General features: G+C 35.5%; 1 protein-coding gene across 4 annotated transcripts in view; it reads left to right on the forward strand.

The window, feature by feature from the left end:
* The window catches only part of EXOC6 (exocyst complex component 6), a 173,590-nt gene that overhangs the window by 30,748 nt on the left and 120,154 nt on the right, over positions 1-22,688 (forward strand). For 2 of the 4 annotated variants that reach the window (XM_037047364.1, XM_037047366.1), the window contains exons 2-6: positions 12,915-13,086; positions 14,334-14,381; positions 14,472-14,562; positions 17,297-17,342; positions 22,162-22,275. In XM_037047364.1, coding sequence (XP_036903259.1) covers positions 12,915-13,086; positions 14,334-14,381; positions 14,472-14,562; positions 17,297-17,342; positions 22,162-22,275 — 471 coding nt within the window. The remainder of the gene's footprint in view (positions 1-12,914; positions 13,087-14,333; positions 14,382-14,471; positions 14,563-17,296; positions 17,343-22,161; positions 22,276-22,688) is intronic. The other 2 variants (XM_037047367.1, XM_037047365.1) reach the window with 1 other exon arrangement.

Raw genomic sequence — 22,688 nt, forward strand, 5'->3', positions numbered from 1 at the left:
TACTTTATTAAATTTTCTTGTTGTTTGTAGTATTTTCCCCCATTGATTCCCATGGGTTTTCAAGGAATGTAGTTGTATAATCTGTATTTAGAAATAATCTTACTTCTTCCTGTCACTTCTTAAACTGTAGATTGCTTTGTCTAGTCTAACTTCATAGCCTAATTGGAACACAATAGTTGAGACAGTGGGCATCTTTATCTTTTTCCTGACTTCAACAGAAAAGCTGTTAGTGTTTCCTCATTGGGAGAGCTCTGGCTTTTGGGCTGAGGTATTTATTTACATTCTATTATGCTGAGTAAATATCCATCAATACCTATTTTATATAGTGTTTTTTACATGAAAGATTACTGAGTTTTGTCAGATATCTTCTGCATCTGTGGAGATGGTCATACAATTTTCTTCTTTGCCATCTCCTGTGATTGAATTTATTAAGGTATTTCCTATTGTTGAAATATTTCTGTATTCATAGAATAAATCCCACCTGGTCATGATGAATTGCTCTTTTAGTATGCTGTTGGACTCTGTTAGCCAGTATTATTCTAAAGATTTTTTTTGCATTGATGTATATGAGATTGGTCTGTAGTTTTCTTTTTTGGTGTAGTTTTTCAGGTCTTCAAATAAATGTTATGTTTGTTTTACCAAACAAAAATGAAAGTTTTCTACATTTGAAATACTATAATTAGCCCTGATATTATCTGATATTTAAAAGTTTGTTAGAATTTCCCTGTGGAATTAGCTGGGCCTGTGGTTTTGCTGTTTGTTTTGCAGGAGACTCTTAACTCCTTTTCCTATTTCTTCGGTTATTGTTCTTTTAGACTTTCTCTAAAAGGTAAATACACTGAATTCTTTGGAAAGTTACCCATTTCTTCACATTTTTTAGAGTACATTTATGCAAATATGGTCTTATGTTATAATTTCTTTTATTTTGATGGTTTTATCCCCCTTGTTAGTTCTAATGTTAGGTAAATGTGATTTAACTAATTTTTCCCCTTTAGTTTAGATTAGCTGGTGGTTTTCTGTTTTGTTAATTTTTGAATTTATTCACTCCACTAATTTTTTGTTTTCTAAGACTTTTCTGTACCTTTAATGATTTATTTCTTCTGATTTAATTTTTCTAGCTTTTTATATTTTGTACTTGATTAATTTATTTTATTGATGTAATTATTTAGTGATATAAGTTTTTCTCTGATGATTGCTGTAGCTTTATCTCACATTCTTTTTTTAAAAACTTTATTTATTTTAGTTAGAGAGAGGGGGATGGAGAGAGAAAGAAAGGGAGGGAAACATCAGTGTGAGAGAGAAACATCAATTGGTTGCCTGCTATGCTTGCCTGGACCAGGGGCCAAACCGCAACCCAGGCATATGTCCTGATGAGGAATTAAACTGGTAACGTTTTGGTTTGCAGAATACACCCAACCAGCCGAGCCACATCGGCCAGGGCTATTTCACCTATTCTTACTTTTTCTTTATTTGTATTTTAAAGAAATTCTTCTATTTTATTTTTGTGTTTTCCCTTTGATCCAACAGTTTTTAAATAGGGTTTTTAAACGATTCCAGATGTGAAGGGCTTTTTAAAAAAAATTTTAATTTTGCTAATAATTTTTAGTTTTATTACATTATAGCTAGATAAATCTGTATTACATTCTCCGGAATTCATTGAGGTTTTGTTTGTGGCTTATTATATGGTTAGTTTTCATGGCTGTTCTATGTGTTTGTGGAAAAAAGCATATATATATACATATGTATTTTTTTAATTAGGACTTTTTTATTCATTTCTCTCTTTCTTTGAAGTTGATTATATCTTCTTAGGCCTCATATTGTTTTTCATCTGTTCTTTCTTGGATAGAGAGAGGTGTGTTAAAGACCTTGTTTATTAATTTGTCTTATTTCTTTTGTAGTTCCTGTTTTGTGAACATTTATTGCTAAAGTAATGGGCATATAAATATTAACTAATTTTCTGTTTTATTTTCTGTGGTGAATAGTATTCTTGTTTGTTTGTTTGTTTTTAGTGTTGTTTTGCTGAAAAGTCAATTCTTAAGAGAATTTCTCCTTAATCGTAGCCTAATATTCCTGTGAAGGTCTTTGGTAGGGTATATAGATCATCTTTTAAGCTATTAGGCAAATTGTATTGTACATTAGACCTGCTCTTCACAGTTTAATATTTTTGTTTTCTGTAATATTCTTGGGAACCAGTCTACATCTGTGTTCATTAATCTACTTCATAGTTTAAGCTTTTTAAACTAAATTTTATTTAGTAATTAAATTTGTTTCCTAGAGGACATGACTTTTTTGTGTGTTGGGTGTTTCTATTTCTCATCTTTTGATTTTAACAAGTAGCACAAAGTCAACAGGAAGAGACATCTTGGTCAGGAGTATAAAAACAGGAAGAGGAAATCTATTGCAAATCTGTGTTAGCTGATTATCAATTCAGGTTTCACCATAGAGGATGTCCATTAACGATCATCATTGTGCTGTGTCATTATCCAGAATTACAGTGAGTGTTAAGGGCAGTATTACAGAATATCAACCTTAGTTATAGGAAGTAATGTTAACTAACAAACTGCACTAGGCTCTTTCCTGTGCATGGAAACAGGATACTATTAGTGAGGACAAGTCACAGAATTTGCACATAAAAGAAAGCAAGGCAAGTAAAATTCAGCAATAGAAATATAGGGAAAAGTCATCCTTTCAGTTTGTGGCTTTGCTCGATCTTGACACTTTGGCAGATTGTATGATCCTTTAAGATGTGATTGTACCCCTTTAAAGAAAATTAGGTTATGTCAGCTCTGTTATTTAAAAAATTGTTTGGCAGAATGTCCTCAGTTGAATTAGAGGAAGCACCTGGGCATTGTTTTATAAAGTACTCTAAGAATGCATGTGGAAAACTGGAAGAAATATTTCATGGTTAAATATGTACAAGGTGAATATTTTATAAACAAGAAATCTTTTTCAGTAGTCTCTGATAAGAGAAACTGTACTCTCCATGTGTACATGTTTTTCCTCCCAGAGTTGCTGGGAACTCTCAGTTCGTCTGTGCTACAGATAGCTACTTGCTTCAGACACCCAACAGTGCTAATTTAGGACACTTATCTTATCTTGTATTCTTCACTTAATTGTACAATATTGTGGATATTTTGAAAAAAATTAGCAGTGTTGTATGAAAGCTAAATAGAACTATTACTATTTTTCCAGAGGCCTGTTAGACATGTTCTTTTCCTCAGAAGTCTGTTTGCTTAAAATTTGCCTGTAGACTCCTATTTCTGGATTATTTTGTGGTAGTACCTCCCAGCATTTTTTATGTCCTGGCACAAACAGCACGTTGGATTTCAGTCTGAGGTTATTGCTGCGGTATGTCTGTAACCTAATCAGGTGGGAAGATAAGATATAATGTATTAGATAGATAATGGGCTGTGTGAACCCCTTACAATGTTAAAAAAATATGTGTGTGGGTTTGTGTGTGCATGTGTGTCTTAGTTCAGGATTTTTGGGGTGGGGGTTAATTGTCAAGCTGCTTCAACCTGAGTTAGCTTGAGAAAAATGAAAAAAAAATACAGTGGAAGGTTACTGGGGAGTGTCACAAAATTCTGAGGGCAGTCGTACTTCTGGAACAAAGAAGTAGCAGACTGTGTTTCTTTCTATTTCCCTTCATGCTTCCCTTTCTCGTCTTCATTCTTCTCTGAAGTCTGGCTTTCTCTGTGTCTCTGCACAGAGTAACCACCTACAGTTTCCATGTCGCTCAGACACAGCTGAGTGTCTCTGAATTCGAACTCAGAATTCCTGAGAGTGTATCTGATTGAACCAGGTTGGATCAGTTGTGCACCTCTGGTGCAGTTCACCAGATTGGAATAGGCAGTACTGCGCATCCAATCCTGTGGATGATCCAAAGTTCTCAGAGGGAACGTACTGTGTTTGTGCACTTCTCTGGGGAAAAGATCGGTAGCTTCGGTTTTACAACCTTTAGGCATCTCTGGGCCACACTTGAAGAAGAGTCGTCTCAGGCATTAAATACATTGTGACATGTAATCACAAAAAAATCTCATAATGTTTTAAGTAAATTTACAATTTTGTGTTGAGCCACATTCTTAGCCATTCTGAGACACATGCGGCCTGTGGGGCACAGGGTGGACACCCCTGTTCAGAATCACAGAGGAAGGTCTTGCCACTCTCCAGGCCACTGCTCAAATGAAGATTAAAAATAACTCCTATAAGAGTTCTAATAGAATCCCCACTACTTGAAACTCTTTCACACTGGCATGTTCTTTTTTCCTGTTTGTGTTTACCTATGATTGAATACCCCCTTCTTATTTCTCCACCTATTCATTAAATTCTCATCTTAGGTCTTTCCTCCATGAAATCTTTGCATCCTAGAACTGCAGTCTACATGAACACACACACACACACACACACACACTTTTCCTGTGTCTGAGTTCTCATACATGGATTTTTAAAATGATACACAACATATTTAGTTGTGTGTGAATGTATATCTTTGTATGTGTATCATAAGGAAATCTCTTAAATGCAGGCCGAGTGAAAGTGTCCCTGAGGCCTGTAATTGTCATATATATCTTATAGGGTCTCAGTATGTTACATAGTGTAATGCCATGGGGACAACAGAATGATCTGAATCAATGAAAAAGCAAAGCCTTCATTATAGGAAACTTGGAAAATATAGAGAGGAGAAAAAATGACTTTTCCCCCCCAGAAACTCAAGGGTAATTATAATTGACATTAATCTAGTCTTTTTTTATATTAGGAACAACAAATAGTGTATGTTGAATATTTATTAAGTGAAGTTATGACATTCAATATATTGTTATTAAACATTAAATCATTTTATATATTGAATATCATTAAATATTTGTTAAATGAAGTTATAATCATATATAATTTTCATCCTGTTTTCTCTGTTTATTTGATTATTCTCTTATCATTGCACATTTAGGTGGGTTTTTTTGTGTGTGAAATTCTGCGAACAGTGATATTAACTCTAAATATTTTTTTATTCAGATTTTTGTTACCGAAAGTAAAAGTCGTCATGTAGGTAATAATAGGTAAGAGTTAAGATCTACTGAATATTTACAGTATACTCATCTAATCTTCACAAGAAGGAAATGAGTTACCATTAATACTCATTTTGCAGATGAAGAAATTAAGGTAGAGATAGACTAGGTCATTTGTTCTAGGCACTCAGTAAGTGGTGGAGAGAGGTGTGAATGCAGGCCATTTGACTTTTGAAACTATACTCTTAATCATTTTGCTTGGCCTGCCTCTTGAAGAAAAGGCCTAATGTTCTCAGGAAACATATATATTTTAAAGATTTTATTTATTTATTTATTTATTTAAATATTTTATTTATTTATTTTCAGAGAGAAGGGAAGGGAAGGAGAGAGGGAGAGAAATATCAATGTGTGTTTGCCTTTCATGTGTCCCCCACTGGGAACTGTCCTGCAACCCAGGCATGTGCCCTGACTGGGAATTGAACTGTGATCCTTTGCTTCACAGGCCTGTGCTCAATCCACTGAACTACCCCAGCCAGGGCAGGAAACATATATTTTATATTTTTATAGTTATTGTGATAAAAAAATTTTAGCAATGAAGATACAGTGAAAAACACTGAAAATAGTATAGGGATATTATGTGCTTTTTGACAAAAAAGCCTAATATATTACCAGTAATAAGGAGAGAGTCCTTTTTAATATGTAGAGTATCTTGTGAATGTTGTTTGTTTCTGGTCAGAAAAAGTTGTTTACTTAAAAAAAAGTGGAATATGATTAATAAACCACTTAACAAAATATAGCATGTGTTCAAAAGTTGAAGGAGCCTGGATTCCTCTGTTGATATAGAGGATTTGGTGATAAAAGCATTATTTTCAGTGAAGCAATTTTAACATTTTAATGACATCTTAGTTTTAGTATATTTACATTTTATTACCACTAGGTGGCACCATATACATAGAATTCAAGAAGGCTTATCTGAAAGATCATTTCTTTGTTTAAATTCTATTAGCCTGGTATAGCATATGATCAAATACTGTGTGACATTTCAGCACTTCATATTTCAACACTTTGGGGCAGGAAATTAGAAATAATAAAGATAGAAAATGTGTTTACTTAAAATTTTTTTAGCCCTGCCTGGTGTAGCTCAGTGGATTAAGCGCGGGCCTGTGAACCAAAGCATCGCTGTTCTATTCCCAGTCAGGGCACATGCCTGGGTTGCAGGCCAGTTCCCAGCAGGGGACCCATGAGAGGCAACCATACATTGATATTTCTCTCTCTCTTTCCTTCCCTTCCCCTCTAAAGATAAATAAATGAAATCTTAAAAAAAAGTTTTAGCTGTGCTCTGAAGACTTATACTTTGTTTATATGTATTTCTAGTTGCCAAAATTAAAATACATAATTAAAATCTTCAGTGTAGTATAGTTAACCTTTGTTTTCTATTCACATAAAATTTTACAGGTAGCTCCTTTATTTTATTGTATACTTTTTAATTGAATTTATTGCAGTGACATTCATTGGTTAACAAAATTATATAGGTTTCAGGTGTACAGTTCTATAATACATCATCTGTATATTGTATTATGTGCTCACCACCCCAAGTCAAGTCTCCTTCCATCACCATTTTTCTCCCCTATACACTTTTCTACCTCCCTCTTGTAATCAGCATAAAGTTATCTCTTCTTTTAAAACTGATTTTATATTTCTATTTTTGTCTGATTAGCAATACATTTTGCCAGAAGTAAGATTTTTAAAAATATTATTTATTTATTTATTTTTAGATAGAGGGGAAGGGAGGGAGAAAGAAAGGGAGAGAAACATGGTTTCCTCGCATGCCCCCCACCAGGGACCTAGCCTACAACCCAGGCATGTGCCCTGATTAGAAATCGAACTGAGATTTAAACCGGCAACCCTTTGGTTTACTGGCCAGCACTTAATCCACTGGGCTACAGCAGCCAGGGTCAGAAGTAAGATTTTATTGTGCTAAACTTTTGGCAGGGATAACTATACTCCTTTATTAAAGCCATTATCTGTATATGGAGCATTAAGGTACAACTTGAGTATATGTGGGATAGTAGAAAATGTCATTTTTTAGAACATTAGTTTCTAATGTTCACTCTTGCTGGTTCTGCCATAAGTCTGTGTGTATTTATTTATAGGAACATGGCTAGACTCACCAATAAATATTATCAAATTCTGGGGGGATATTTTGAAAGAAAAAAATTATTTTTACTAAAATTACATATTGCTTGAAAGTTTGGAACAGTAGTATATCTAGCCCATTAGTAGATTAATTAGATGCATTCACTCTTAACCAACTTAGCATTCAAAGAATGAATAGTGCTGAATGGCATTTCCTTTCTTGCCCTGCAAATCAAAATCTTAAAGAATAATGATTATCATTGAAAGACAAAAGAAAAAAAAAGAAAAATATATTTTTCAGGATCCATTACACCTGAGGTTAGATAAGAATAGGGCCCTTGGTTTTCTCTACTTCATATTTTGGTCTTCTTTACTGCGTTGGGTTTGTAATTTCATACTGCCTCATAGTTAGCTGTGCCTCAGTTCTCATTCTTTTTTTCCGTCCATTGGATGATTTCGCCTGATAGATTCAGCGGCGCACATCAGGGATTCCCTGTTGAGTGATTCTCAATTGCTGATCTTCAAAGGTGATCTGGTTAGTTGCTGTGCTGGTAACTACTTTGTATCCCGTGCTGCTTATCACCATTTCTGATGAAAGAGTCTGTGTAACCTAATGTTTAAGAGCACTGGTTTGGGGTCAGGTAGACCTAAGGTTAAATCTTGCCCACACTATTGTGTGACTTGGAACTTAAAACCTTGCTCTTCCCAAACCACATTTGTAAATTAGGATGCCAGCAGATGTACATCATAAAACTGTAGTGAATATTAATAAGATAATGAATGTAAAGCACTTAGTTGCAAGTCCTTGGTTGTATGTTACTGTTGTTTTTTTTATAAATCTTCACCACATTAAACCAGAAGCATCAGATATAACTCCTCTTTTTTTACCACTTTAATTAATTAATATCATTATTTTGCTTAATTCCTTCACCTTTTCAACCAGCCCTGCCACCCCTGATATGACAGTATGCCTCCTCTTGGTCCAGTAAGTCACTATAGAGACTTGTTGACAATAAGGTGAGCCCATCTTCTCCATATCCGCATCCCTCCACTGTCTCTCCAAATGGTCTCTATAATTCAATGTAGATCCCAGCAGAGAAAAGATTGATAATTCTGCTATGCACATGGTGCCCAGAAATTTTGGGGATGAGAATTATTTTTGCAGGGCTTCTGGCCAAGATGAAGGCATAGGTAGATACATTTTGCTTCCTTGTACAATCAAAAGAAGGACAACAACTAATGTAAAAACAAAAAAACCCAACCAGAACCACCAGAAAATCAAACTGTAAGGAAGTCTGATAAACAAGGAGTTAAAGAAGAAACATTCATCCAGACTGGCAGGAGGGGTGGCAACAGGCACCTGGGGCAGAGAGGATGTGCGGCAAGGTGGCAGCTGGTGGGCTGAGAGGTCCCACATTCACGTGCAGATAAACCTGGAGGAACAACTGGGAAATGAGACAGACCACACAACCCAGGGTTCCAGCAAGGGGAAATAAAGCCCCAAAACCTCTGGCTATAAAAACCTGTGGGTTTTGTGGGAGTTGTGGGGGTGGGGGAAACTTCCAGTCTCACAGGAGAATCCACTGGAGGGACCCATGGGGTCTTAGAATGTACACAAACCCACCTGCCTGGGAATCAGCACCAGAAGGGTACGATTCACTTGTGGGAAACAGGGGAAGTGACTGAAAGTGGGGTGAGAGCTGAGCAAGCAGCATTGTTCCCTCTCTGACCCCTCTGCCACATACAGCACCACAGCACAGCGAAGTGGGTTGCCCCACCTTGGATAATACATAACGCTCCACCCTTTATGATGTAACAGGTGCACTGAGACAAAGAAATATGGCCCAAATGAAAGAACAGACCAAAACTCCAGAAAAACAACTAAGTTACAAGGATATAGTCAGCTTATCAGATGCAGTGTTTAAAACACTGGTAATCAGGATGCTCACAGAAATGATTGAGTACAGATGCAAAATAAGGGAAAAAAGTGAAGGCTATGCAAAGTGAAATAAAGAAAAACAAACAGGGAACCAACAGTGAAAGGAAGGAAACTGGGACTCAAATCAGTGGTTTGGGGCAGAAGGAAGAAATAAACATTCAACCACAACAGAATGAAGAAACAAGAATTCAAAAAAATGAGGAGACTTAAGAACTTCTGAGACAACTTTAAATGATCCAGTGTCTAAATAATAGGGGTGCCAGAAGGAGAAGAGGAAGAGCAAGAAATTGAAAATTTATTTGAAAAAATAATGAAGGAAAACTCCCCCAATCTGGTGAAGGGAATAGACATGCAAGTTCAGGGAGCTCAGAGAATCCCAAATAAGTTGGATCCAAGGAGCACCACACTAAGGCACATCATAATTAAATTACCCAAGATTAAAGATAAGAAGAGAATCTTAAAAGCAGCAAGAGAAAAGAAGATGGTTACCTACAAAGGGGTTCCCATAAGACTATCAGCTGATTTATCAAAAGAAATCTGGCAGGCAAGAAGGGGCTGGAAAGAAGTATTTGAAATCATGAAAGGTAAGGACTTACATCTAAGATTACTCTATGCAGTAAAGCTATCATTTAGAATGGAAGGGCAGATAAAGTACTTCCCAGATGAGGTCAAGTTAAAGGAGTTAATCGTCACCAAGCCCTATTATATGAAATGTCAAAGGGACTTATTTAAGAAAAAGAAGATCAGAACTATGAACAATAAAATGACAACAAACTCACAGCTATCAACAACTGAACCTAAAAAACAAAAACTAAGTAAACAACTAGAACAGAATCAGAGTCACAGAAATGGAGATCACAGGGGAGAGAGTGAGAGAAAGGTACAGGGAATAAGAAGCATAATTGGTATGTACAAAGTAGACAGGGTGGTTAAGAATAGTATAGGAAATCGAGAAGGCAGAGAACTCATAGGTAGGACCCATGGACATGAGCAAAGAATGGGGAATGCTGGAGGGAAGGGGGATAAAGGGGAAGAAAAAAGGAACAACTGTAATAGCATAATCAATAAAATATACTTAAAAACAGAATTGCTTTTGTTTTCCTCCCTTTTTCAGAGTCCATATACATATTCACCCTTCCTTCTTTGTTGTCACTCTCTATTCAGTCAAATATTTATTATTGGCTTTTTAAGCAAATTTTTACAATAGTTACTTTTAATATTAAAAGTGGATAGAGGGTTAATTCTACCACAGGTAGTGATTAATTTCATTTTGAGTGTTTGCATGCTAGATTTTATTTACTTATTTATTTAATTCTTAACTGAGGATATGTTTTTCATTGCTTTTAGAGAGAGAAAGAGAGAGAGAAGAAAACAGAGGAACATCAGTATGAGAGAGAAACATTGGTCGGTTGCCTCCCCTGTGCGCCCAGACTGGGATGGAACCCTCAAAAGATCTATTAAATCGAGAAAGTCAGAACTAGGAACATTCTAGTGTCCTTTCCAGAGCCAGTATTCTATCTTTTGATGAATTTTGGATTTCGGCATTTGTCTGATCGCTCAGTACTTTCTTTAAATGCAAGTTATTCCTGTGGTGTACAGTGTTTTCTCGCCTTGGCATGTTTATTTCTGTGTACTCTGCTCGGGATGCTGTCACTGATAAGGCTTGTGAGTGACAAGCGGTTGTAGCAGTTAGGGTGCAGCTTCTCTTCGTGTCTGGGGCAGCAGTGGTTACCAAGGGTCAGGAGAGACCAAGACTTACTAATAGGTAGATCGTGACCTAGTAGGTTTCTCATTTACAGTACTAATTCCTTAATATTATGTTTTATTTCCTTCATCAAGACTTTACGGTTCTACTTGAATAGCAGAAGGCATGGAATGTAATCAGTTTTCCCGTTTCAGGCTTTGGTTTTCTGTTGATGGAGAATGTTATGTTCTGTCCTTGTTTTCCTCCATACTCACAGCATCGGTAGAGCACGAGGCGTTCACCTCTGCTGCTGGAATGGATCCACTGGCAGTGTCCTGAGCTACGATTAAAACAGTGGTAGTTTTGTTTTAAAAACTCTGGAGAATAAATTGGAAAGATGCAGTAAAGGATAGGCTTTTTAAGGACTTTCTAAAACAAAATAGGCTTCTAGAAAACAACTATTTCTCTTCCGTTTATATGGTACTGTTAAAAGAGCTAACAGTGTTGCCGTTGGACAAATGGTGTCACACCCGCCTTTGGAGGGACACTGTAGCAAGGCGGTCCTGAAACATCTCTTGCTGCCATGTTACAACTGTTCTAGGGAAGAAAAAGCCAGTTTTTTGGTGTGTTCTGTTTAATACCTGTTATTTTAAAAGCAAGATAAATATCAAACTTAAAAAAACATGTTTAAAAACTTAGAGATGGATATACAGGGTCCGGGCAGAAGTAATGCCTGTTTGAGTGTGGTTGGTAGGGTAATGATACAGGTGTAATAATTTATAGTTTTAATTTGAACGTTTCACCTAAAATGTCATGTGGTGTCCTTGAGTGTGATACTGTTATGTTACAGAATTACATGCTTATGATTTTGTAATAAAAGGGGGGCATTATTTGTGCCAGACCCTGTATATATTACTTAAGGAATATAATATACACATAGTTATGAAGTAAAAATTTGTGTATGGTATGCCAAGGTCACAGTGCATGGATTGACCTTGTGCATGCACAAGTAAAAGTGCTATTATACTCACAGTTACTGTTTGTTAACAGACAAAGGATAGATATTAAAATTCATGACAGGAAAGGCCTTATAAAGCAGGGTCTCGAGGAGCTCCAGGCAGGAGCTTCCAGTTGTTTTTTCCCAGTGGAACAGTCTGGACAGCACGTACGTCTCCCAGCAATGATGTGTATTAGCACTTCGGGCATGTTGCCAACCTGGGAAGCTTACCCCAGCCGTGGCATCCAGGACTTTTACTGGGATTAGTCACATAGACATGGCTAACCGCCTGTGTTACTGACCTTAGTCTCCAGCCCCTCTAGAGCTGATACTATGGCCCAAGGTCCCCACTCACAGTAAATCACATTGTTAACATAGACTGGCAATGCTCAAGTCCCCCAAAGAGACAAAGACATCTATCAGGCAGGACATTCCAAAGGCTTACCTCCCAGGATCTGGGGCAAGGGCCAAACCTTTCTTTGGACAAGGTTAATCCTTTCTTGCATGGTTGGGGGGTGGTTGCCCTCTATGTGGAGACAGCATGAGCTTAGATACAGCAGGAATGTGTATGACATATTTGGAGAACATTGTGGCGACTTCAGTATGAGTTTGTACTTAATAAACTCTGGGAGCCACGCTACCAGGATTCATATCCCACCTGTCACTTGCTAGTTTTGGAATATGTGGTAGTTATATGTTCTGTCACTTATATGTAAAGCACGAGTAATAACAATACTGACATTATAACCTTGTGAAGATTAAAGAGTTATATAAAGCACTTAGTATGTGTCATGACACATAGTAAATGCTGTAGAAATAAGGAGTTTGTTCATGCATTCCTTAATCATCCACTCAATGATTCTTTTTGAACACTAACTAGCATGTTAAGACTCCTCTCCAGAGCCTCAGATATTTATTTCCAGATACCTAGTAATATATCTAGAGGGCTGGTGACTCTTTTAATATTAACATGTTCAAAAATAAATATTTTTCACTCTAATTATTTCTACTAGTGGCAATACTATCATCTTAGTTTATCTGTTTAGAGATTTACTTTTAAGTAAATGCAAAGACCAGCTCTTGCAAAGATTGGGCTTAAAGAATAATTTTTGGTGAATTGGGAAATTAATATTAGCTTTCTTTATATACATACAGGTCTGTGTATGATGACCAGCCAAATGCACACAAGAAGTTTATGGAAAAGTTAGATGCTTGTATCCGTAACCATGACAAGGAAATTGAAAAGATGTGTAATTTTCATCATCAGGGTTTTGTAGACGCTATTACAGAACTCCTTAAAGTAAGGACTGATGCAGAAAAACTGAAGGTAAGAAATATGTAAATATGTTAAAATTCTATTTATCTTTGCTGTCCTTAAATTACTCAATATTACTTTATAGTACATATTATAAATCATTATTAAATGTACTACTTTTAAGAAGTGCATTAGTGTATATATATATGGGGATGCCCTTCATGCTTTATTAACACAGTTGTCATGCTAATGACAGGAGTAATCCCTTTTTTGGTAAAGCAAGTAATGCATTGACTTAACAGGATTTCTTTCCATGCAAGGAAATGAACTAAAAGACTTCATGCAATGAAAGGCCTCATTGGCAGTTTTAGAATTTTGAAAATGACAATTAGTACACATAAAAAAACCTTTAAAACTACTATATATAATTGTATTCTCAAAATCATTGATAATATTGAAACTATTTTTTTAGTTTAATAGCAATATGTAATTTTCTTAAAGAAAGTTTGTCTACATTTTCTGCCACACGGGGAAAACATTATTTATTAAATGAGACCTGGATTTGTTCACCCAGAATACAAAATATTTAGTTATAAGAAATGTCCTATTTATCTTTACATTTGGACAGACAGAATGACCTTGGTTTACCAAAGGTTATGATTAGAAAACCATTATAAAAAGGATAGTCAGACAAACGAGAGACCGAATACAGCACCAATGAGGTCACTGAGCATCTTTGTTCAAAAATTAATGAGATTTTTAATAAACCAGAATGTGCTTCCTTACTATGATGACCTAATGAGTCACTTAATATGTGGGAAAATTTGAGGTTGAGCTTTGCCTGCACCTGCAGCATTAAAATGTTGCTGTGGATTGAGATTTCCGTGTTTGATGTTAATCAGCCACCCAGTGTTTGCATTCAGCAAAGTATGAATGTTTAATTACCGTAAAATGCAATCACCATTTCCTACAGACAACGAATGGCACATAAACCTCATTGAAGTTATCAAAAAGGGACCAGTGGTCAATTGGGTCAGTGATTTGAATTGTTTGACAGACTTAGAGAAGCAAGTAAAGTTCAAAAATCTTGAGTAAATTTGAGAAGTTTGCCACAGAATCTGTTAAAAAGAACTGTCATAAGTAATTGAAGTTAAAAGCCCTTTTCAATCAAAAGTTCAAGTTCAAGCTGTAGAGTTAATTTGAATTTGCATTTCTTTGTTCTAAGTTTCTCATGAAGCATGATCTGATTACAAGGGTGAACAGTTACATCAAGGAAGTTTTATGCATGTTTGTCTAACGAAGGTGAAATTATTTTTAAGGTACAAGTTATTGATACCAACCGAAGATTTCAAGATGCTGGAAAGGAGGTGAGAAAATGAGACATTTTTTGTGTACCAGTATGTGGATGTTGATTTATCTGTTCATTTAAAAAATACGAACATTTCTTTATTCCTAAGGTGATAGTCCAAACAGAAGATATTATTCGATGTAGAATTCAGCAGAGGAATATTACAACTGTAGTGGAAAAATTGCAGTTGTGCCTTCCAGGTGAGTTAAATTTATCTGTAATGTAATGCTTGGCTTGATAAAATTATGATTTAATGATTATCTTTCCCACTTTATCCCTGAATTTTCATGGTTTTCCTATGTTATAAGGCCCCATTTGATGACGTTACATGAGTCTTCTAGAACAATTTCTACCTTTTCGTTTCCTTTCTGGCTAGTTTGTTCTTTGTCCATGATCACCTCCCCCTCAACTTTGTTTTTCCTCAGAATACTTTCCAATGGGGAGAGTGTCTTTAGATTACATTTTCTTGCTTTGTCCTAATTTACCTAAAATTTTACTTATTTTTGCGTTTGATACTTAAATAGTTTGGTTTTGCTTTGCCGATAATGTAAGAAAACACTCCAAAGTGCTCTAGCTAGGTATTCTCCCTTCTTCGTTCTTGCCTTTCCGCCTCCTCTTTGGAAAGACTGACATTGTAGATTTCTGAGTTTCTGGACTCTCTGGTAGGGCTCACATATTACTGGACATCTATAAATTCTGAAGAAACTAACCATTATTTTCTTTACCCGGATGTATTCTGTTCAAACAAAAGGAAGCAGGTAAATGTCATCTTCTTCTTAATGTAGTAAGCTAAATCCAACGTAGTGTCCCATTTTTAAATTTATTATTTTTTTACAAAGGAACTGGAACCTCCATACCCTGGGGGATAGAATGAGATGCTTTGTGTATAATATTATACAAGGTGAGGCAAAAGTAGAGTTTACAGTTGTTTGTATGGAAAATCATGCAATAATTAATAATAATAATATAAGAATAAACTCTGTTTTGTGTACTCACACCGGTAAACCTACTTTTGCCCACCCCGTATAATGTAACGTTAGCTTAGAATACAAATTATATGTTAAACCTGTCAGCAGATTTTTATTAGTTAAAAAATTATTGTTTTCTGACTTGTGAGAACAGCTTTTTTTTAAAGAACCACTACTCAGAAATTCTACTCAGTTGAATCTCTGTTTGACCCAGAGATATTTGCACATTAACCTTGAGTCAGTGAAATGTCTGCTCATTATGTTAGATTTCAAGGTTAAGAAACCTACTTCCTTTATAAAAATGTTTAATAATACCTCTTTGCCACCATCAGACACACTGAAGTAGTCATGAAGACAGTCTCTAAGTTCGAATGCTTTGTCCCTGCGTGTAGTAATAAGCTTAAAAAATTAGATACAGATAGAATGTGAAAGAGCTGAATTCAGCTTTTTTTCATCTAGAGGGCTGTTTGAAATAGAGAAATAAAGGGAAATAGAGGTTAGACTTTTGTTAGTGCTACTGTCTTTTCTTTAAGTGTTAGAGGGGAAGTCTGAGTTCTTGTAAACAGTATATTCCTAATACCATGTCCAGAACTACCTCCTTTCCTTAACCTGTCCTTCTATCTAATTATCCTCTTACAAATATATTTTTTGCATCAGAAATTATGGTAGATATTGGAAGTATAAAACTGAAAATGATACTGTCCCAGCTCTGAAAGATCCTGTAATCTATCTGAATAAAGACAAGCCATCAATGACTGTACAATTGCTTAACTCATCCTTAGATTAGAAGTATGTGAGGCTAGAAGACAGGGGTTAAACAATGCATTTTCCTGGTGCATTAGTGTTACTTGATTATAATTGAGAAAGTATTATTTTTATGTGAAAATATAGAAATAATAGAAAGTAGATATGAAGTTTAAATAAATTGTTGAGATAAAGCGGAGGAGACTTCAGAGCAAGTTCTACTTGTAGCAGCAGTTTTAGGCTCTTTCCCAGGAGCGTGTTTACCCTAGTGTTTTGGTTGGAAAATGTTAGAGATAATTGCATTATGATATGGGGCTATGATAGTGATATCCATATAGTCTACAGAATCAGGACAGGTTTGCTATAGCTACCCTTCAGTTTTTATGGTTTTCAGACAAGCAAATAATATCTTTTGTAAACTTGAAGAACCCTGAGGGTAGCCATTAAACTATAGAAATATCTGGGAAAAAATGTTTATCTCTCTGGTCTAGGAAATGGAGGTGGCTTGATGAGCCAATAATAATTTTACCTACCCACTTGATACTTTGAAATTCTACTAAGGACGAATGGTAATTTATATAGTTGCATTAAAACCTTTTTGGTTGCAGTGTGTCGTCTTGCTGAAGCTTTTAAGAGTTGTAATGAATAATTGCATTCCTGAACCTGTGGTAGAAATGATAAAACAAAGCAAGATGCTTTGTTATGTTTATTTATGCCTTTATTATAATTCACTGTCTGCTGTAAGCTTTTGAGGTTTCTCTTTCTTTGTGGATTTGGTGTAAAACTTTGTTTAGTCAGCTGTAACACTGTTGTGCTATTCTATTTGGTATATTAAATCAAAATCAATCTCAGTGTCACTCAGCTTTCTCTCAAATGACTAAAGTCCAAACTTCCGATTCTACTGCAGGGAAGAGATATTATATTACTATGTTTCTGAATAGGATAGATATTAGTGTGTTAATGTCTCAATTATAGGTGTCAGCATATGCAAGCATCCCAAATTTAGTATAATACAGTAGTATGTACAATGGTTGGTATATTTAGAGATTAAAGTGTTTTTATTTACTTGAAATATAAAATTTTATTTGACAACGCAAGCCTAAATCAAAGTACAGAGAAAATTAATGAATTTATAATATGCTGTGCCCTTTCATAATTAGTTTTATCTCTCAAAAATATTTTTCCATTTTTAAAAGCTAAAATAAGTTATTTTTTAATGCAGTGTTGGAAATGTACAGTAAACTAAAAGAACAGATGAATGCAAAAAGGTGAGTTGATTTCTTTCCTAATTGTTATTAGTAAGATTCTCTTTTTTCTATTATTGAGGGCATATTTAAATTTACTATAAATTATAGTGAGTCATGAAGTTACTTTTTACCTTTAACTATGCTTTGTTCATGCAATTCACCCATCAGGATCACTCAGTAAAGCAATTCTTAACTGTTTATTGATGGATCCTGACCCTATATAAGTGATATCAAAGATTGATAATATCAATGAAGAACAAATAGACAACTGAACAGGAATGGAAAAAATATTGGTTAATTTATCAACATTGACATTGCATACAGTCCAAGGCTAAGTATGTATTGTGCGTCCACAAGTGAAAGCAAAGTGTGGGTAATTACATTTTGACAGTCTGGGCTAGTGTAGTGCATGTTCTGATTTATATATTTATTTTAATTTTTTTCTTTTATGATTCTAGAGAGAGGGGAAGGGAGGGAGAAAGAGCAAGAGAAACATCGATGTGAGAGAGAAACATTAATCGATTGCCTCTTGTAGGTGCCCCAACGGGGAATTGAACCTGCAAACCAGGCATGTACCCTGACTGGGATTGAACTGACAACCTTGCAGTTCACAGGATGACGCTCCAACCAACTGAGCCACATCAGCCAGGGGACACACATTCTGTCTTATTAATACAAATGAATAAATGACAAATGAAAAGTAAAAATAAGTTCAAGTAGGTTATTGATTGCCATAGAAATATTAGGTGTGCTAGTCTTTAAAGTGTTTTAAAGATGAACAATTTTATTTTTTAAATATTTATTTTTTAATTGCAGTTGACATACAGTATTTTATTAGTTTCAAGTGTACAACATAGTGATTAGGTATTTATATAATTAAGTATCACCCTAATAAATCTAGTTACCATCTGATATCATATATAGTTATTACAATACTATTAACTATATTCCCTGTGATATATTTTACATCTCCATAACTGTCTTATAACTACCAATTTGTACTTTTTAATCCCTTCCCCCTTTTTACTCATCCCTCCAACCCTACTCCCATTTGGCAATCATCAAAATGTTCTTTGTATCTATAAGTTTGTTTCTGTTTTCTTTGTTTATTTTGTTTTTTAGATTCCACATACAAGTGAAATCATATGGTATTCACCATGTTGTTACATATGGCAAAATTTTATTTTTTTGTGGCTGAGTAAAATTTCATTGTGTATATTACCACTTTTTTATCCATTTTTCTTTTGATAGACACTTAGATTGCTTCCATATCTTGGCTATTGTAAGTAATGCTACAATGAACACAGGATACATATGTCTTTTCAAATTAGTGTTTGGGGTTTCTTTGTATAAGTACCTGGAAGTGGAATTTGATCATTCTTTGTCTCTTGCTATAGTCTTTGATTTTAAGTCTAGTTTTTCTGGTATGAGTATTACTACCCCAGTTTTTTTTGTTAGTTTGTTTCATTTCTATTATCATGAAATATCTTTTTTCACCCTTTTCTATGTGTTTCTTTTGATTTGAAGTGAATCTCTTATAGGCAGTATATGTAAGGGTCTTGTTTTCTTATCTATTCAGTTACCCTAGGCCTTTTGATTGGAGCATTTAGTCAGTTTACATTTAAAGTAATTGTTGAGCCCTGGCTGGTGTGGCTCAGTGGACTGAGCACTGGTCTGCAAATCAAAAGGTCTTTGGTTTGATTCCCATTCAGGGCACATGCCTGGGTTGCAGGCAGGTCGTTCGTTGGTGGGAGGTATGTGAGAGGCAACCATTTGATGTTTCTCTTCCTTTCTTTCTCCCTCCCTTCCTCCCCTCTAAAAAAAATAAACACAGTCTTTAAAAAAATTAAGTAATTGTAGACAGATAGGTAGTTACTGCCATTTTATTATTCATATTTTTAATCTTTTCTTTTTCCTCCTCTCTTTCCCCTCCTCCTCTATTTTTTTTTAAATACTGGTATGCTGGTGATGAACAACTTTCACTTTTTCTCTTTCTAGAAGCTCTTCATCTGTTCTTTGATTCTAAATGATAACTTTGCAGGGTAGAGTTACCTTGATTGTAGGTCCTTGCTTTTCATCACTTGAAATATTTTTGTGCTGGTCCCTGGGCTTACAAAGTTTTTGTTGAGAGATCAGCTGAGGGTCGAATAGGCGCTCCTTTGTAGGTAACTAAGCACTACTATCTGGGAGAAGGGTACCCCTCCAGCCCTTGCCCTGAAGCTAGCCAGACAATTCAGTTCCTCTCCACGTGTGCCTGACACTTTTTGAGCTGCTACTCCAGTGCTGGAGCTTGGAGAGCCTGAGTCTGTGAAGGGGTATGTTCCTGGGCCAGCCCATTAGGAGGAATTCCTGGGACTCCTGCAGCCCTCTCTCTGACTCAGCCACAATCCCTGCTGATTTTCACAGCCAGAAATTAGAGGGACTTCTCTTCCTGACACTGGAACATTAGACTGGGGAGTCTGATGTGGGGCAGTAACCCCTTGCTCCTCAGTGGGGGACCTCCACAGCTGAGATACCCCGCCTGATTTTTAAGCACCATACATGGGTTTGGGAGCAGCACATTCTGTCTCTCCACCCCTCCTACCAATCTCCAGGTGGCTGCTTCTATACATCCTTAGTTACAGGACTTCTGTTTAGCTAGAGTTCAGGAGGTTCTCAGTGGTGGTGGTTCTGCAGTTTAGTTGTAATGATGTGTGCTCATGGGAGGAGGTGAGTGCCCCATTAGCCTACTCTGCCATCTTGACCTGAAGCCCCTAAAAATGAACAGTTTTAAGTAACATATAAAAATCAGAATAAGCAAGACATTTGGAAAAGGGAAATAATGATTTACTCTTAGTTTATTAATAACTATCAGAAGCCTCTAAAGTTCTTCATTCCCCTCTGAGCATTGCCTTATTTGTGTACCACAATTTTTGAAGTGTTATGCTTTTATTATTATGTAGTTTCAAATATGTTCTGATTTTCGTCTTTTAACTCTTGTGTTATTTACATGTGTGTTTAATTTCCAAATATTAGTGGAATCCTTTAGCTATAATTTATTATTAATTTCTAGTTTAAAACTATTGGGCCAGTGAATATGTTGTATATGATTCTTTCCTTTGATATTTATTGAGACTTGTTTGTGGCCCTATCGTATTATATATCTTGTTGAATATTTCATGTCTACTTGTAGAAATTATATTCTGCAGCTGTAATTGGCTTTAGTGTTCTAGAAACGTCAATTAGGTCATGTTAATTGTTAGTGCAATTCAAATCTTCTATATCTTTAGTAATTTTCTGTTGGCCAGTTCAATCAACAATAGAAAAGAACTTAGGTTTTCAACTAAAGTCTTTTTGGGTTTGTCTAAGTTCTTATTGTGGGTTTGTCTATGTTCCCTTTAGTTCTTTACATTTTGCTTCATACCATATTTTGACTTGTATAATGGGCACTTTTTGCCCAGATTTTTGAGGAAAAAATAAGGATATGTGTAATACATGGGAATTAGTATTAACATATGGGTACACATTATACATGGCAAAATAGAGTATATTTTAAAGGTCTGTTTAATAGAGGCATACACATTTATGACTATTTTATATTCTTTTTTTTAAATATTTTATTTATTTTTAGAGAGAGGGGACAGGAAGGAGAAAGAGTGGGAGAGAAACATCAGTGTGTGGTTGCACTGGGGACCCGCCTGCAACCCAGGCATGTGCCCTGACTGGGAATCGAACCGGCGACCTTTTGCTTCACAGGCCCGTTTTATATTCTTTTTGAAGTGTCTCATATAAAAACAGACAACTTGACAGAGGTTTAACATAGGGGGAATTTACTGTAGGGTTATTTATAAGAAATAAAAATTAGATACTTAAAAATCCCAATGATTTGGACATCATTATGACAGATTTTCAAATAGTGTAATAATCTGTTTCTAAATAATTTTAGTTAAAGATAAATTCCATGGCCCTGGCTGGCATAGCTCAGTGGATTGAGCGTGGGCCTGCGAATCACACAATCACGGTTCGATTTGCAGTCAGGGCACATGCCTGGGTTGCAGGCCAGTTCCCAGCAGGGGACTCACAAGAAGCAACCATACATTGATATTTCTCTCCCTCTCTCCTTCCCTTCCCCTCTAAAGATAAATAAATAAAATCTTTTAAAAAAAGAGATAAATTCCATGATGTATTGTTAAATAGGATATGAGCCTACTAAAGTGGAAATGTTATCGTAGATTATGACTGCATATAAATGTAATCAGATGTTACTGAGGCAATTACTACATGGTAGCATCGAGTTATAGGTACCTTTAATTTTCTCTTTATAGTTTTTCTATATTTCCAATGCTTATAGATTACTGTTACCATTTGTATTAAAAACAGCATCATGGTTACCAAAAGAGAAGTGGTAATCTAATATGCAAATTTGCTTACATTTTAAAATAAATAAAGCTCAGATAAATTGCTAAATTTAAAAAAAGATCTCAGGCCTGGTCTGTGGCTTTTGCTCTTTTCCTAAGATTATTAACGTTGGGCCTCCCAGAGCAAAGCCTGAGCTATAACCTTATATATATTTTTTACATTTTGAAGGAATATAATTCTAGGGAAGTTGAGGCATATTATTGAGGGAAACAGACATGAGATCGGGAATTTGGGAGAGGAAATATGAGGTTGAGTTATTGAGTTAGCCAATGCTTAATATTGATCAGTTTCAAAGAACTTTGGGGGAGTTTATATTGATTATTTTAAGTCACAAAATTTCATTAAGGAGGAAGAAAGGAGAACCAATCTTCTGGTTTCCTTTTCTCACTACTTAAGGGTTTTACATACTGGCAGTAACTTCGCATTTCTGGGCTCTTGAAAGGTCATGTGATGTCTCATGCCTCAGTGACACAGGGAAGTCCAAGGTGGGAGGTGAGAGAGGAGCAGCAGGAAGGAAGGCACAGCTGTGCCAGGGAGTCAGTTGCTTGTGTCTGTGGTATGTTGCAAAAACTGCTAGTAATACTTTCCACTGAGCATCTATCACTTATTTCAAATATGTTATAGGTATTACCATGATTTTTCAAAAAGCATATCTGTTATAGAGAGAATACTTCTGGGGTTTACCTAGTTTAAGTCAAGTCAGGAAATAGGCCAGAATTAATTTTGACTATTCACTTATCTATTGAGTCTAAAGTGTTATTGTGTTCAGAAAAGATATTATTCATTATTTCACATCATCTAAATTTATAGTGTTTTAGGTAAATCAAAATCATTATAATGACATCTCCCTACCCATACCTTCACCTAAACATACTGATCTGATGAAATATATATTTTATTTGTAGTATAACAGTTCTACGGACTTTAAATAACCACGATCAAATTTAGCTGTAATTTTTAAATTTGTGA

This window comes from Sturnira hondurensis, unplaced genomic scaffold (genome assembly GCF_014824575.4).
Source record: "Sturnira hondurensis isolate 20B ecotype Veracruz unplaced genomic scaffold, ASM1482457v3 Scaffold0005563, whole genome shotgun sequence".
Taxonomy (NCBI): Eukaryota; Metazoa; Chordata; class Mammalia; order Chiroptera; family Phyllostomidae; genus Sturnira; species Sturnira hondurensis.